Source organism: Nycticebus coucang, chromosome 12 (genome assembly GCF_027406575.1).
Source record: "Nycticebus coucang isolate mNycCou1 chromosome 12, mNycCou1.pri, whole genome shotgun sequence".
Taxonomy (NCBI): domain Eukaryota; kingdom Metazoa; phylum Chordata; class Mammalia; order Primates; family Lorisidae; genus Nycticebus; species Nycticebus coucang.
In genome coordinates, this window is record NC_069791.1 from 98814576 (window position 1) to 98830329 (window position 15754).

General features: G+C 49.3%; 1 protein-coding gene and 1 pseudogene across 1 annotated transcript; one reads left to right on the top strand and one right to left on the bottom strand.

Moving 5' to 3' along the window:
- Positions 1-8: 8 nt before the first annotated feature.
- On the bottom strand, positions 9-14952 carry ECI1 (enoyl-CoA delta isomerase 1). Its single transcript, XM_053556516.1, has 7 exons — positions 14837-14952; positions 14604-14714; positions 8171-8298; positions 4001-4147; positions 2952-3073; positions 2670-2848; positions 9-524 (listed from the first exon to the last, which is right to left on the bottom strand). Exons 1-7 carry the CDS (start codon positions 14886-14888, stop codon positions 358-360), a joined length of 906 nt encoding a protein of 301 aa, XP_053412491.1. The 5' UTR covers positions 14889-14952; the 3' UTR covers positions 9-357.
- On the top strand, positions 8306-9816 carry LOC128561846 (protein MIX23-like; annotated as a pseudogene).
- Positions 14953-15754: the final 802 nt, after the last annotated feature.

The following is a 15754-nucleotide window of genomic DNA, read 5'->3' on the forward strand; positions in this document are numbered from 1 at the left end:
CTCAGAGGGATGGTACAACCCAAGGTCTTTATTTACAATTCTCCTTTGGGAAAAGGCCACTCAGTGGTGACCTTCCCAAGGTCCAGAATGGCCCCACCTGCCAGTTCATGATTCTTAAGTCAGGACAGCGCCTTCCATGGCTCCTGCTGCCAGATACGCAGAAAAGGCACTCACTCGTGGGTGGTGGTGGGCTGTGGGACACTGGCTATAAGGAATAGGATCTTCTAAGAAGTCAGAAGAACAAAGCTAAAAGTACTTGTAAGTTGAGAAATAACTTTAACTCCTTTGGGACCAGAGGGTCCCCCCCACCCAACCCAGGGGCACATGTGACTAAAAGCCCCCATGGAAACCCAACTCCTAGCCTGCCTTTTGTTTGAGTTTTTCAAAGTACATCTGCAGCGACTTCTGAATGGAATCTCTGGAGATAAAGCTGACAAAGCTCTGGATGTCTGCTTCACGTTGTTTAATCAGGCGGTCTGCTGTGGCCTTTCGCATCATGGCCTTGGTCAGCTGTCGAGCATGGTCTAAAGAAAATGAGTCCACCAGTGAAAACCCACTTTTAGAGATCATTCCCAAGTTTTTTTTATTTTTTTTTTTCTTGAGAGTTTCAAGCTGTGGCCCTGGGTGGAGTGTCGTGGTGTCACAGATCACAGCAACCTCCAACTTTTGGGCTTAAGCCATTCTTTTTTCTTTTTTTGAAACAGAGCCTCAAGCCTTCGCCCTGGGTAGAGTGCCATAGTGTCACAGCTCACAGCAACCTCAAACTCCTGGGCTTAAGCCATTCTCTTGCTTCAGCCTCCCAAGTAGCTGGGACCACAGGTGCCCGCCACAGTGCCTAGCTATTTTTTGGTTGTAGTTGTCATTGTTTGGCAGGCTCGGGCCGGATTTGAACCCACCCGCTCTGGTGTATCTGGCTGGCACCCTAGCCTCTATGCTACAAGCATGGTTTTTTCTGGGTTTGAACTTGCCACCTCCAGCATATGGGGCCAGTGCCCTAATCCTTTGAGCCACAGGCACCACCCCCATTCCCAAGCATTTTTTTTTTTTTTGTAAAGACAGAATCTCACTTTATCGCCCTCAGCAGAGTGCCAGGGCGTCACACTGCTCATAGCGACCTCCAACTCCTGGGCTTAGGCGATTCTGTTGCCTCAGCCTCCTGAGTAGCTGAGACTACAGGCACCCACCACAAGGCCTGGATATTTTTTTTGTTGTTGCAGTTCAGCCGGGGTCAGGTTTGAACCTGCCACCCTTGGTATATGGGGCAGGCACCCTATCCACTGAGCCACAGGCGCCGCCCCATTCCCAAGCTTTTTATGCAAGCTCAAACTCTAGTAGGAAACCCAGTGTTTCTGTCCACTGATTTCTTTTAAAAACATACTAGAAGGCTTGGTGCCCGAAGCTCAGTGGTTAGGGTGCCAGCCACATACCCTGAGGCACGTGGGTTCGAACCCAGCCCAGGTCTACTAAATGACAACTGCAACAAAAATATAGCCAGGGAGGCACCCATAGATCAGTGGGTAGGCCACCGGCCACATACACTGAGGCTGGCAGGTTCGAACCCAGCTCAGGCCAGCTAAAAAAAAATAACTGCAACAACAACAAAAATAGCTGGGCGTTGTGGCACGCGCCTGTAGTCCTAGCTACTTGGGAGGCTTAGGCAAGAGAATTGCTTAAGCCCAAGAGTTGGAGGTTGCTGTAAGCTGTGATGCCACAGCATTCCACCAAGGGTGACAAAGTGAGATTGTCTCGAAAAAAAAGCTATCTGGCTGTTTATAGACAGTGTTTGCTGGTCCCTGGTCTATATCACTATTGTTATGACCAGTCCTATTTCTATGACACAGACAAGCAGGTTTTCAGCTGCCTCTGTAGTAGGTTGAAAAGTGGATGCTAAAAGGATGAGCATCTTAACCACCACTAAACAACCCATCAAGCGTGACCTTATTTGGAAGAACAATCTCTGCAGATGTAATTAAGTTGAGATCATCACAGGATTTGGGTAGGCTCTAAATCCAATGGTGTGTCTCCTTATAAGGGAAGAGATAGGGAGATTTGAGACAGACACAGGGAGAAGGCCACAAAAGGATGGAGGCACAGACTGGAGGGCTGCAGGCACAAGTCAAGGAGCCTAGAGCCACCAGATACTGGAGGGGTGGGAAACAGCGTTTGGAGGGATGTGGCCAGGGGATCTTTGGTCTCCAGAACTGTGAGAATAAACTGTGGTCTGGCTATCCATGGTGCTTTGTCATGGCAACCCTAAGACACTCTCAGGCTGCTACTATGAAGAGTCTTATGCGTATTCATGACTCATATAGAAAACCTTCAGGTTGGGCGGCGCCTGTGGCTCAGTCGGTAGGGCCCCGGCCCCATATACCGAGGGTGACGGGTTCAAGCCCGGCCCCGGCCAAACTGCAACCAAAAAATAGCCGGGTGTTGTGTCGGGCGCCTGTAGTCCCAGCTACTTGGGAGGCTGAGGCAAGAGAATCGCTGAAGCCCAGGAGTTGGAGGTTGCTGTGAGCTGTGTGAGGCCACGGCACTGTACCGAGGGCCATAAAGTGAGACTCTGTCTCTACAAAAAAAAAAAAAAAAAAAAAAAAGACAACCTTCAGGTGTGAGAACACTCTGGTTTTGCCAGGGTCATAGGTTGCCTGGCCCACCCCTGTGCTCCTTACCTGGAATGGCCAGCCAGTGCGCCATCACTGAAAGTGCCGTGCTCTGCACCTGGTCCTCAGGCACCACGTAGTCAACTAGGCCTACCCGGAGGGCCTCGGCTGGTGGGAAGAGCAGCCCCAGCTGCAGGGCACGCTCTGAAGTTCGATGCCCGATGGTATTCACAAGAGTGTCTCTGAACCTGGCCAGATGCAGATACCCATTCACCTCTTGGTTCTGAAGCTCCCAGGAAGATATGTTGCCCCAGAGCCAAGTGCTGAGTGTGGGTGCAGCCCCGTCCTTACCAGAAGGGGGCAACAATGCCCAGTAGTGTCTCGTTCAGTCCTATGACAGACTTGGGGCTATCAGACAGGATGCGGACATCGCAGGTGAGGGCCATCAGGCATCCTCCAGCTTGGCAGGCCCCCTGCAGAGAGGCCAGAATATCCAGTGGAGGCACTGCTGGTCCCAATTGTATCCAGAGGGAAGGATACAATGAGCAAGGACACTGAGGAAGGATGCCTCATTAGCCCCCACACCCGGGCAGGCGGGGAGAGTCTGTACCAATACTATCTGGGTGTGTGCGAGATAGGGAAAGAACTGGCCCCTAGGGCTCACCACGGGTCTCAGGTTTGCCCATCAGCCAAAGGACCCTGATGACAGGGCTGTCAGCTCTCAGAGGCCTGAAAAATCACTTCTGTACGGTAGAGTAGCAAGCTGCCTTTCCTCTTACAGCTTTTATTCAATGTTGAAATGCCGCAAAAGCATTTTACTGGAGCTGTGATTTTACATGATGGTCCCATGGGGCATGTCCTGGGAACCCCCAACTCACTTCATGTACCCCTGCCTTAAACAGACCCCTACCTCTGGTCTCTGGTCTGCTGTTGCCTCTCACACCAGCCCTCCCCTCCATCCAGATTCAGCCCTCTGGGTAACTTGCATTGTTGTTACCACCATTCGCTTGGAGCATACTGGATTCCAAGGTTGAGTTTTGCCCATGGTCCTTTCCCTGGTCAGACCTGCGTGGGTTTCTGAAATGTGGATCAGATCACCCACTCACCCTGCCACAGCCTCTTACCAGGTCCATGACAGCTATAGACCCCAGTCCCCACCCAGAAGATCTTTCCTCTCTCTGCCTGTGTGTCCTGCCCAGCCCATCTCTGCACAACCCTCCTGTGGCTCACCTTTCCCACATGTTATGTGGTCTGCAGTGGCACTTAACTGTGCATGGCACAGGTCTCCCCAACTGTCCTCTCTCCCAAGAGCTTCTGAGGGCAGGACCAGGGTCTGCCCCCACCTCCCTGGGCTAGCTCCACACAAATCAGTGAGGCCACGTGGGAGTGGGGACACTCACATTGATGGCAGCCACCAGCACCAGGTTGGAGAGGTAGAGCCGCAGCCACAGCTCTTGCACGGCCTTCCAGTACTCAGCATAGTGGGCTGGGTTCCGCCCGCACATCTCTCTCAGGTCCAGGCCAGCTGAGAAGATACTGGGGCAGTCCTGGGGGGGGAAGACCCAGGCCAGGTGCTGGTCAGAGTCCACATTCCAGCTTTCATCACACCACCAGGGCTGGGGTCATACTCACAAAGGCAAGATGATGCCCCCATGAAGCCCAGAACTGGGGGCTTTAGAGACTCAGCCTAGACTTTTCCTGGATCCTGTTTCCCTCTACTTCCTAGCACATTGTTCTCTTCCCAGATTCAAACCAGAAGAGAATAGGCAGGAGCTGGCACTGCCCCAGGGACGTGAATGCACCAGCTCTACGCATACCACAGCATGCCCCTGAGTGTGTCACAAACTACCATGCAGGTTTGGAGGTGCTGGAGAATGATTTAGGTGGATGACCCAGGTCCAACACGGTAGACAGGGGAGGAGGAGGAGTTAACGCAGATGGAAGAGGAACCGGTCAGCTGGAGTAAAAGGTCAACTGGCATTCATCAGGGGTCAGCATAAAATTCTGGACATTTGATCCAAGGGTTGTCAGGAACACAAACTGGGGGCAAAATGTGGAAAAGCCTACTCCCTGGCTCCTGAAGTCACAGCACCTCTGGGCAAATGACAAAGGCACCTTCTAGAACATCTGCATGTTTTCTTCTCGTGGCTGGAGCTCCCGAGGCTGGGGGCTGATCTGTTCCCACAGCCCAACTCGGCCCTTCCTGTTCATGGAAGAACTGGACATTGTTTACCAAAGACTGATGACGTCTCGTGTCTTGTGAGGAGGGCGGAGATGGGCAGCACATTTACACAACATCTGCTATACCCTCCAAGTGAACAAGCCAGGTCATGTAGGATGTGATTCTGCTTTGCTCACACACACCTGCTGTGTGCACAGTTCCTACAGCAATGTGTTCTACTTCTGTGACTTAGAAAGAGCCAACAGCGAAGGATTATACTGAATTCAGCTGCTGCTGCTTTTTTTTTTTTTGGCCGGGGCTGGGTTTGAACCCGCCACCTCCGGCATATGGGACCGGCGCCCTACTCCTTGAGCCACAGGCGCCGCCCTGAATTCAGCTGCTTCTTAAGGAACCAGGCACAGGAGATACTAAGGTATCCAGTACAGGTTGTGGAGAATGGTAGAGGGGACAGCTGCTTCTGCTTTAAAAAGATAGCTGTGTAGCACAACCCTCACATTCAGCTTTTCTGTTTTTTTTTTTTTCTTATCCTTTTCCTATCACAAGCCCCAGAACCCCTCAGAAAAAACAATCCCATACCTTGTGTGTGTGTGTGTGTGTGTGTGTGTGTGTGTGTGTGTTTTGGCTAGGGCTGGGTGACCCACCAGGGCTGACCCACCACCTCTGGCATATGGGACCGGCGCCCTACCCCTTTGAGCCACAGGCGCCGCCCTCAATCCCATACATTTTATCACTAGCCAAGCTGAGTGAGTTAGCCATCTGCCCCAAAGTCCTAGCACTTGAGGAAACCAAAGGCAAAGTATTTTATTATGGACATGTAAGAAATAAACCAAAATGCAATCCTAACTGGGAACATCCTTTGACAAGCCTGTTTCTGTGACTCGGCAGCATATCTATTGCTGGGTGAATGGTGTCCTCCAGAAAGACACAGCCATGTCCTCACCCCAGTATCCGTGAATGTGACATTATGTGGAAATAGGTTCTTTGAGGATTTTATCAAGTTAAGACGAGGTCATACTGGATGAGGGTGGGCCCTAAATTCAGGTGTCCTGATGAGGAGGATGAGTGCAGCTACCACAGGGGCAAGAGCATCAGGAGGGTTGGAAGCTGTAGAGGGGCAAAGAAGGGTCCACCCCTAGAGCCTTCGGAGGAAATCAACCTGATGGCACCCTGACTTTGAACTCATCCAAAACTACAAGAGAATAATTTCTGCTGTTTAAGCCACCCAGTTTGTGGAACTTTATGGCAGCCATAGGCATTTACACATCATTCACTGGTTATTTGTTTAGTGCCTGCTTTAGGCCAGGCCTTGTGCTAGGTACACAGTAGGTGCTCAGAATAGAATAAAACTCACAGATACATTTGTGGAGAGAACATGGTTTTTGCAGGAACAAATGCCAGCCTCCCTCTCTAGTGGGATCCTGGGACTTTGGGGATGGAGAGGCGGTGGGACCTTCCCTTTGTGGTGTACACCACACAGAGCCCAGTATGTGCTGGGGCTTTGGTAAGTGACATCTTTTCTCCTTTCATTCTGAAGATCCTATATTTAGTGAAATGCAGGCCTCTTATTTCTAGTGCACAATGGAGTGACATTTTGGGTGGGGGAGTATTTCAGAAATTTTTCCAGGATGAAAAGTTCTCAGGCAGCATAGCTGGGATTGTGGAATGCTTCCTAGAACTTTTAACTATCACCAGCCTGTCAACATTCCACCCTCAGATGACACGGGCTGTGGGTACCCTCTACCCAGCAGTCCCCTGCTTCCTAGGGGGTCTGGCCTGGAGATCCTCTGCTGGCTCCTTGGTAGGAATGGTTCTCCCATTGGGGGCACTAGGCTCTTTGGAGCTGTGACACTAGTAGGACCCCCATGACAACGTAAGGGCTTTAGAAAGCAGGTGCATGCTGTTAGTGGATACACTAAACCAGGGGTCCTCAAACTGCAGCCCGGGGGCCACATGAGGCGGGGTGATTTAATTTGTTTCCATTTTGTTTTTTTACTTCAAAATAAGATATGTGCAGTGTGCATAGGAATCTGATCATAGTTTTTTTTTTTAAACTATAGTCTGGCCTTCCAACGGTCTGAGGGACAGTGAACTGGCCCCCTGTTTAAAAAGTTTGAGGACCCCTGCTAAACCTTGGCTATCTGCCTCCTGTACCTTTACAGGACACCTGGATTTAGGGCCCACCCTGATCCAGTATGAGTGCAGGGCTAAGATGTCTCCTCAGTCCCTGGCTTGACGTCTATCCTAGGTGGCACTTAGATTTGGGGGACACTTGTGCTGTCTGTGCCTCCTCCTAACTTGAAAGATGACCCTATGATCTTCCTGATCCAACAAAGGGATTGTTAAGTAGGAGTTGGTTGCACTGTCTGACCAGTCCTGACAGGAAACACAGGGCCTGACACCCACTGGAAGAAGAGGAGCAAAGGAGGCCAGGACTGGTGCAGATGCCCCAGCCTCTGACACCTGCCTCACTCCTCCTCCCCTTGGCTATTGTACCTCCTCTCAGGGTCCACCTGGTCTCACCCTTGTGGGCCTTAAAGATGCTGCTCATCATTCCTCCCTGACTTTAGTAATGACACTGTTCTCGGATGCATTTGCCAGCACCTGAAGGCAATGATGAGGTTCCCCTCAAAAATCTGTGTGAAAGGCTTGGTGCACATAGCAGTGGTTATTACAGTGTCAGCCACATACACCGAGGTTGGCGGGTTTGAATCCAGCCCAGGCCAGCTAAGCAACAATGACAACTGCAACAGAAAAATAGCCTGACGTCGTGGCAGGCGCCTGCAGTCCCAGCTACTTGGGAGGAGAATCTCTTAAGCCCAAGAGTTGGAGGTTGCTGTGAGCTGTGACGCCATGGGCACTCAACCAACGACAAAAGCTTGAGACGCTGTCTCAAAAAAAAAAAAAAAATCTGTGCAGGAAGTTTGTCTTAGAATTTGACCTTAAGACCAGCTGAAAGAAAAACTGAGAGCAGGGCCTTTTGCGGTAAGTGTCATTAATGGCTCAAGGTATTCAGCAGCTCTAAGGGGAGCACCCTAGAAACCTGCCACCAAGTTCTGCGAAGTGGAATGGGCTCAGGGTTTATCCCTAACAAACTCACTTGATTCTAGCCCAGGCTGCTAAGCACCACATCTGTGCTGACAACCGTGTGGGCCCAGGAAGACAGTCTTGGACATGGGTCTGCCTTCAGAACCACCTGCCTAAGGCATGCCTACACAATTAAGGACCCTACCGGGCTATATACCCAGACCACACTCCCTGGAAGCCTGGCATCCACGGTATCCTACACCATGTGATGGCAGACACTGACTATTTTCCAGTGTGGCAACAGGTCTGGACTTTGATCAGAGAACTTGGGGCCTTGTAAGGGAGGGCTGCATCAAACACCTACCGAAGTGATGACCACGCCGCGGAAGGCCTTGTCATTCTCCATCTTCTCCAGGCTGATGAGGAATTCCGTCAGGAACTCCAGACTGAGGCTGTTCACTGGGGGGTTCTTCAATTTCATTAGAGCGACCCCTAAATTGAAGAATGAGGAAGCAACGGCTCACACCTAGCACTGGGAAAATGGCCCTGACCAGCCGCACCCTCAACCTGGTGATGGGGAGCTGCAGAGTTTTGGGATTTGTAAAATTGAGGTGGGATCACATAATATAAGTTGACTATTTTTCTTTCTTTCTTATTTATTTATTATTAAATCATAGCTGTGTACATTAAAGCAATCATGGGGCACCATACACCGGTTTTATATACCATTTGACATATTTTCATCACACATTAACATAGCCTTTCTGGCATTTTCTTAGTATTGTGTTAAGACATTTATATTCTACATTTAGTAAGTTTCACATGTATCCTTGTAAAATGCACTGTAGGTGTGATCCCACCAATCACCTTCCCTCGGCCCATCCTCCCATAAGTTGACTATTTTAAAGTGAATGATTCAGGACTGGGCATGGCAGTTCACGCCTGTAATCCCAGCACTTTGGGATGCTGAGGCAGGAGGATTGCTTGGGCAACATAGCAAGACCCCAGTTCAAACTTAAAAAAATAAAGGGCACAATGTCATCTTAAATCTCAAGTATGTCTAGTTAACTTCAGCCCAATTAAACAGCTGAAGGGCAAGCCATATTGCCAAAATCCTCCCCAGGATCCCTTGCCCCACTTGCTGACCTTATAGACTGGGGTGTACAATCTTTCTATAAAGGGTGAGGGGGTAATGTCTTTAGCTTTGCATTCCACAGGGTCACTATAACAGGTCGGCATAAAAGCAGCCACAGACAGTATGAACAAATGGGTTCTATGTGCCAATAAAACTTTTATTTATAAAAATAGGAGGGGTGGGAAACTCCGGGTAGTATCGTGGTTCAAAAGCCGAGCTCTGGCTCTGAGGGAATTACTCAAGGTGATGAGGACAATTGATGACAGAACAGTACATGAATTAAACACTACAGTTCCAACAGTTTCCTTTGCAGGGAAAATTGATGCCAGCCAAACCTGTAAACAACTTTATGAGTCTTTGATGGCAGCTTATGCCAGTAGGGACAGTTATAAAAAATTGTATAGCCCAGACCTCAGCAGTAGTAAAAACCCTCTGAGAAGAGAGAGAAAAGAATTGGACGATTTAACGTCATTAAAGCAACTTAGAAAAGAGCAGACAAAGTTGAAATGGATGCAGTCAGAATTGAATGTTGAAGAAGTTGTAAATGACAGGAGCTGGAAGGTGTTTAATGAATGCTGCCTAATTCACCTCAAGCCTCCAAAGAATGAATAATAAAAAAAAAAAAAAAAAAAAAAGAAAGATACGGGCGGCGCCTGTGGCTCAGTTAGTAAGGCCCCGGCCCCATATACCGAGGGTGGTGGGTTCAAACCCGGCCCCGGCCAAACTGCAACCAAAAAATAGCCAGGCGTTGTGGTGGGTCCTGTAGTTCCAGCTACTTGGGAGGCTGAGGCAAGAGAATCGCTTGGGCCCAGGAGTTGGAGGTTGCTGTGAGCTGTGTGAGGCCACGGCACTCTACCGAGGGCCATAAAGTGAGACTCTGTCTCTACCAAAAACAAAAAAAAAAAAAAGAAAGATACTTTTTATTTAAAGGAACGGGTCATCTCATAAAAGCTAAGCATGACAGATATCAACAGGGCCGGCTTCCTAGGATGATTTCTGAGCCAGTAGGGACAGTTAAAGACTTGGACAGTTAAACACTCCAAGACCTTTTGTTGATTTCAGCCTCAATTAGCCAAGACCTCAAATATAAATAATTCTGATAATTATGGAGAAATCAACTGCTATTTTATACTGATTCTGTAAAAAAAAAAAAAGTTTTGCAACTATTAAAATAATTTTCTGACTCAGAAAAAAAAGTAGGAGGTAGGCTGGATTTGCTGACCCCCTGCTCTATAACACTATTTTTCTTTTTTTGAGACAGAGCCTCAAGTTGTCACCCTGGGTAGAGTGCTCTGACATCACAGCTCATAGCAACCTCCAACCCCTGGGCTTAAGCAATTCTCTTGCCTCAGCCTCCCAAGTAACTAGGACTACAGGCGCCCGCCACAATGTCCGGCTATTTTTTGGTTGTAGTTGTCATTGTTGTTCGGCAGGCCCAGGCTGGATTTGAACTCGCCAGCTCTGGTATACGTGGCTGGCACTTTGGCCACTTGAGCTATAGGTGCTGAGCCTATGACGTTAATTTTAATTTTTCTTTGTTAAAAGGAGGCAGATTTCTGTTGGTGAATGCAGACTGATGTGCTGTCTCTCTCTGAACCCAGGGTGCTGAGAGAGAAGGAAAATGATGAGCTCTCTGATCTGTACAGGGCCTGACAGCCTCCAGCAGAGTGAAAAGACCAGTAGATTTTCTTTCTTCTACTCACAGAGCACCATGGTGTACAGAGTTCATTATGTTTTGTTCAGACAAGATCACAAATAAACTTTGAATGGAAAGGGATAGATTATTTTTCCCAGTATACTCTTCTCAAGAAATATGTCATAAACCATGGTATAAAATGGAGAGATTGGTAATGCTGAGAGGATAAAGCCACCAAGGACAAAGGAAAGATAAGAAAAAAACCCAAAGAGGTTTGCAACCTGCCCCCAGGACTGGGGGAAATGAGAAGGAAACTCTCAGGGCCCCTGGGTGTTCAGTCTCACTGCTGCTGTGCTTTGAACTGTGTTCCTCACAAAAGATGATAAGGTCCTATCCCCTGGTACTCATGCAAGTGACCTTATTTGGAAATAGGGTCTTTGCAGATGTCATTCAGAAGCTATAATGAGATCATACTAGAGTGGGGGGCCCTTATCCAATATGACTGCATCCTAATGAGAAGAGAAAGTATAAGGAGAAGGCATGCAGAGATGGAGGCAGGGGTTGGAGGAGCTGGGCAATGCCAAGGATTCAGACAGCTGCCAGAAGCTGGACGAGGCAAGGATCGATCCTCTCCTAGTCTCAGGAGGGAGCACAGTTCATGGGATTGCCTGTCTTCAGATTTGGGAAAAGATATTTCTGTCATTTGAACCCCTCGGTCTGTAATAGCAGCCCCAGGACACTAGCCCCAACACCATCTTCTGCTCCTTCATCTTCAAGCAGGACCCAAGATCCCTGCAGTTCCGCTGAATCGAATCTTTGAGGGCACTGCTTGCCTTCTGCTCATGCACCTACCCCTGCCCTGGACACGGTGGCTCTGTAGGCTGAGCCACCTGCCTTCAATTTGGTTTAACCTGACCTCTACACCAGATGTTAGGGGCAGCCCTACTCTTCATTCAGGGGTGGTTCTCTGGCAAGGACTTTTTTTTTCTCTTTGAGACAGAGTCTTACTCTGTCACCCAGGCTAAAATGTCATGGTGTCGGCCTGGCTCACAGCAACCTCAAACTCGTAGGTTCAAGCAATCTTCCTGCCTCAGCCTCTTGAGCAGCTAAGACTATAGGTGCTCACCACAACCCCTGGCTAATGTTTCTATTTGTAGTAGAGATGGGGTTTTGCTCTTGCTCAGGCTGGTCTGCAGCTCCTGTGCTCAAGTGATCCTCCTGCCTCGACTGCCTGGAGTGCTAGGATTATAGACATAAGCCACTATGCCCTGCCTCTGGCAAGAACTCTTAATTGAAGTAAAGGTTTTCCTCAAAATTAAAATCTATCCTGTAACCTGACTGCATATTGTCCAGTTCTGTCACATCCACTATGGACAAACATAAAATGCCTCTTCATTCTCCACTCCCAGCTGAGAGGACCCCTGAGGAGAGTCAACAAAGGTTGCTTCCAACAATCTGGGATGTGGGCTATGGATCCTATCCATCTCTTCTGCCAGAGCATTTGGTGGAGCTGGTCACTGCTCTCTTCTACCTTCATGATTTCTTTGCCAGTTTGTCCTTACATCTGTTTCACCTTGTACTTCATCAATATGTTCAATTTCTCCTTGTTCTATAGCACCAAGTCCTGTGTCCTTGTGGGAGTGGGAAATGGCCTTAGTTTCTTTAGAAGTGAGAAAAATCTAAGAACCAGATTTTATGGACATGCAGAAACTCTAATGGGGTGCCTCTGGCTCACGCTTCTTTAAGGACAAAAGCTAAAAACATTGGGGCCATATGTTTTTAAACTTTCCATGGTCTGTCCGTTCATTCTGCCCACAGCTGAAAGAATAGCAGGGACAGGGCCTGCCCTCAGATGTTGGAGTGAGCTGCTGGCCAGGCTGGCTCAGGTCACTCACCTTCTGTCCCAAGGGCAGACCTCAAGGGTATTTTCCTGGTGAGGACATTGAAAGTCTCTGGATCGTAAACACAAACCATTCTCTGAGAATAAGACCTAAGTCTTGACAATAAGTGGGCCCTTTGATTTAGGAGTTAGAGGTAACTGTTACCTGGCTACAGGCAGATATACAGCGTACACAGAAGAAACTGACAATAAGAAATCCCAGGAGTAAGTTTCACAAACCTGGCTCAGAGGGAAGTTTCTAAAGTTGATTCAGCAGTTGGGCATGATGGAGAATGGAGGTGGGGCTGGGGAGTAAGGAGGCCAAAGGTGACTACGAGTTAACAGAAGAGATCTAGAAGAGCTTGGGCATCGCGAGGTAAGCATTCCTACCATAGGGTGGACACCAAATAAATTCTCCCCGAATTGGGCGGCACCTAGGGCTCAAAGGAGTAGGGTGCCGGCCCCATATACCGGAGGTGGTGGGATCAAACCCGGCCCAAAACTGCAAAAAAAATAAATAAATAAAAATAAATTCTCCCTGAATGAAATGCTGAACAGAGCCTACAGTCAGCTCCTGAGGCTGTTCACTGGGGGTTCTTCAATTTCATTAGAGCAACCCCTAAATTGAAGGGGTCTGATGAAAACTTTTTTTTTTTTTTTTTGAGACAGAGTCTCACTTTGTTGCCCTCCTGAGTAGCTGGGACTATAGGCACCCACTGCAACACCCAGCTATTTTTTGGTGCAGTTGGCCAGGGCTGAGTTCAAAACCGCCACTCTCGGTATATGGGGCCAGTGCCCTATCGACTGAGCCACAAGTGCTGCCCTGATGAAAACATTTTTAATGCAACTTGAAGCTATTACTTTGTCCAAGTCTCAAGTTGTCCTTAAGGATCAACAGATCGTATCATTTTCATTTCACAATATTTGGCTTTTTTCTGGTGGTGAGGATAGTCAGGCTTGGCTTTCTGACCCCAAACTCTACTTTCCATTACACTGAGCCATGGAGGTCAGCAAGGTCTTACTTAGGCAAAAAGATTATTTCACCAATAATTTTTTTTTAGTGGAGATATACACATATACATACCCGTATATATTTAAATTGTGGTAAAATACACACAACATTTAGCATGGTAGCCACTATGCCGTGACATTAAATACGTTCATAATGTTGTATGGTCTGCACTACCCATTCCAATACTTTAAGATACATGCTTTTACATTTTTTGAGATACATTCAAATCTGTCACAGAAATGATCCTTCAAAAACTTAAGTTTTTGTTGGATTCATGGTTGGTGTTAACCAGAGGTCCCCTTGAAAGTGCTTTCTCTATCCCTTCTGTACAGTTTCAGGTAGGGGCAGTTAAGAATGAGACTTGCTGGGTTCTGTGTCACATGGGAGCATTAAGGACAATAAAAATATTTTACTTCAAAATACTACCAATTATTTTTGGCAGTGGCTGAGGGCGGTGCGATGGCTTATGCCTGTAATCCCAGCACCTGAGGGGACGAGGCAGTTGGATTGCAGCTCATGGGCTGGAGGCTGGCCTGAACCAGAGTGAGATCTCGTCTCTAAAAATAGCCTGGTGTTGTTCCCGTCTCTAAAAATAGCCTGGTGTTGTTCCAGGCGCCTGTAGTCCCAGCTATTTAGGAGGCTTAGGCAAGAGAATTGCTTGAGCCCAAGAGTTGGAGGTTGCTGTGAGTTATGATGCCTCAGTACTCTACTGAGGGCGACAAAGTGAGATTCTGTCTCAAAACAAACAAAAAAACCCTTCGAATTATTTTCAATAACAGATATTATCCCCCAAACTTTAAAAACATAATCATTATATCTACATAATGAACAAAACCCATTTCAGACACCTGGCATTATAACCTTTAAGTTCTAAAGAGTAAAAATATCGGGCCTGGCTCAGGGCCGGTAACTCAGTGGTTAGGGCGCTGGCCATACACCGAGGCTTGCGGGTTCGAACCCAGTCCGGGCTGCTAAACAATGACAACTACAACAACAAAAAATCAGGCTTTACCGCCTTGCCTTTACAAATTCGAAAGCTTTCTAACACTTATTCTGGGCTTCGGACCAACTCTGGACTCCTCCACCAGCCCCTCGCCCCAACCCGGAGGTCGCCTATGGCTGGGCGCCCGCTTACCTGCGGTCCCCGGCTCCACCAGCACCCGGAGGCTCGCGAAGCGCCGCGCGCCGACCCCGCCGCCGGCCGCCCATTCCGGCCGCCCGAGGGCTGCGCCACGGAGCTGGGCCCCTACGGACGCAGCGCCGAGAGGCCCGTTAGCCGCCAGCCCCCTGACCGCAGGCCCCCGGTCCCCGCCCCCGGCCGCGAACTCCCCCGCCCCTTCCCATGGGGACCCGAACCGGGCCTCGCACCCGCACACAGCAGCGCGCGGGAAGAGACGCGCATTCTGACCGCCAGCGCCATCTTGACCACGCCGGGCAGGCCTGGGTCACCACGCAGTGGCCGCGCCTTCAGACGGGGCGGGGCTGAGGGCAGACGCCCTCTTGCAACCTGGCCCCGCCCCGCCCCGCTCCTCCAGGTTGCCCCCGCCGCGGTCAAGAGGTCAGTCCGGCAGCGCTGGGAACTAGTCAGGGGCATAGGGCTACTAAGCAGGAAGGCCCGGGCGGCCCCTTCTAGGCAATGGTGACTCACCCCCGCCCCAGAAACAGGGGTAAAGGTCAGGGTGCAGGCCCTCCGGAGCAGGCCATTCATACAACTGGTGGCAAGACCTAAAGCGCTCCACACCCACCACGGAGGCTCAGGGCCAGGGCCAGGCGGAGAAAATACCACCCTACTTCCTGCTTCTGGTGCTGTCCACCGACCAAAGTTCAAAAACTACAAAGGCAGGATGCCGCAGGTGGCAGTTGTGAGCTTAAGTGGTAATAAGGGACCCAAATTCTTTGCTAGACTCAGCTATCACAGCACCTAAATGAGGGGACCTGAGGAGAGGCCTGTGGTGGAAGTCCTCCTGCTCCTCTGGGGAATAAATCAGAGGTGGGAGCTTAGTCACACAACTGGGAGGCAGAGGCAGCATTGCAGATGGTTGCAAACAGACCACCCACCTTGCCCACGAGAACCTCAAGTATACACAAGTCAGAGAACATCCTTGAAGGCCAGGCGGGGACCAGCAGGCACCCTCACTGTTGTGGGACTGCCTGCTGTGGCACTTCTTAACTTTTTTTATTTGAATACAGAAAGGACATGAATTATGGTGGCCCCTGTATTGTGTGGTGGGGTCTCGTACTGACCATCTGAAGCACTGGGCTTAGCCATTTTGGGTGATCTTGACT

What these genes read in the sequence shown, in the direction of transcription:
- ECI1 (XM_053556516.1), bottom strand. Translation starts at nt 14,888, where the DNA reads ATGGCGCTGGCGGTCAGAATGCGCGTCTCTTCCCGCGCGCTGCTGTGT. An exon ending in GGTGGAGCCGGGGACCGCAG is followed by an intron (nt 8,299 to 14,603) that starts GTAAGCGGGCGC and finishes TCTTCAATTTAG; the next exon opens with GGGTCGCTCTAATGAAATTG. An exon ending in TGCTGGTGGCTGCCATCAAT is followed by an intron (nt 3,074 to 4,000) that starts GTGAGTGTCCCC and finishes GCCTCTCTGCAG; the next exon opens with GGGGCCTGCCAAGCTGGAGG.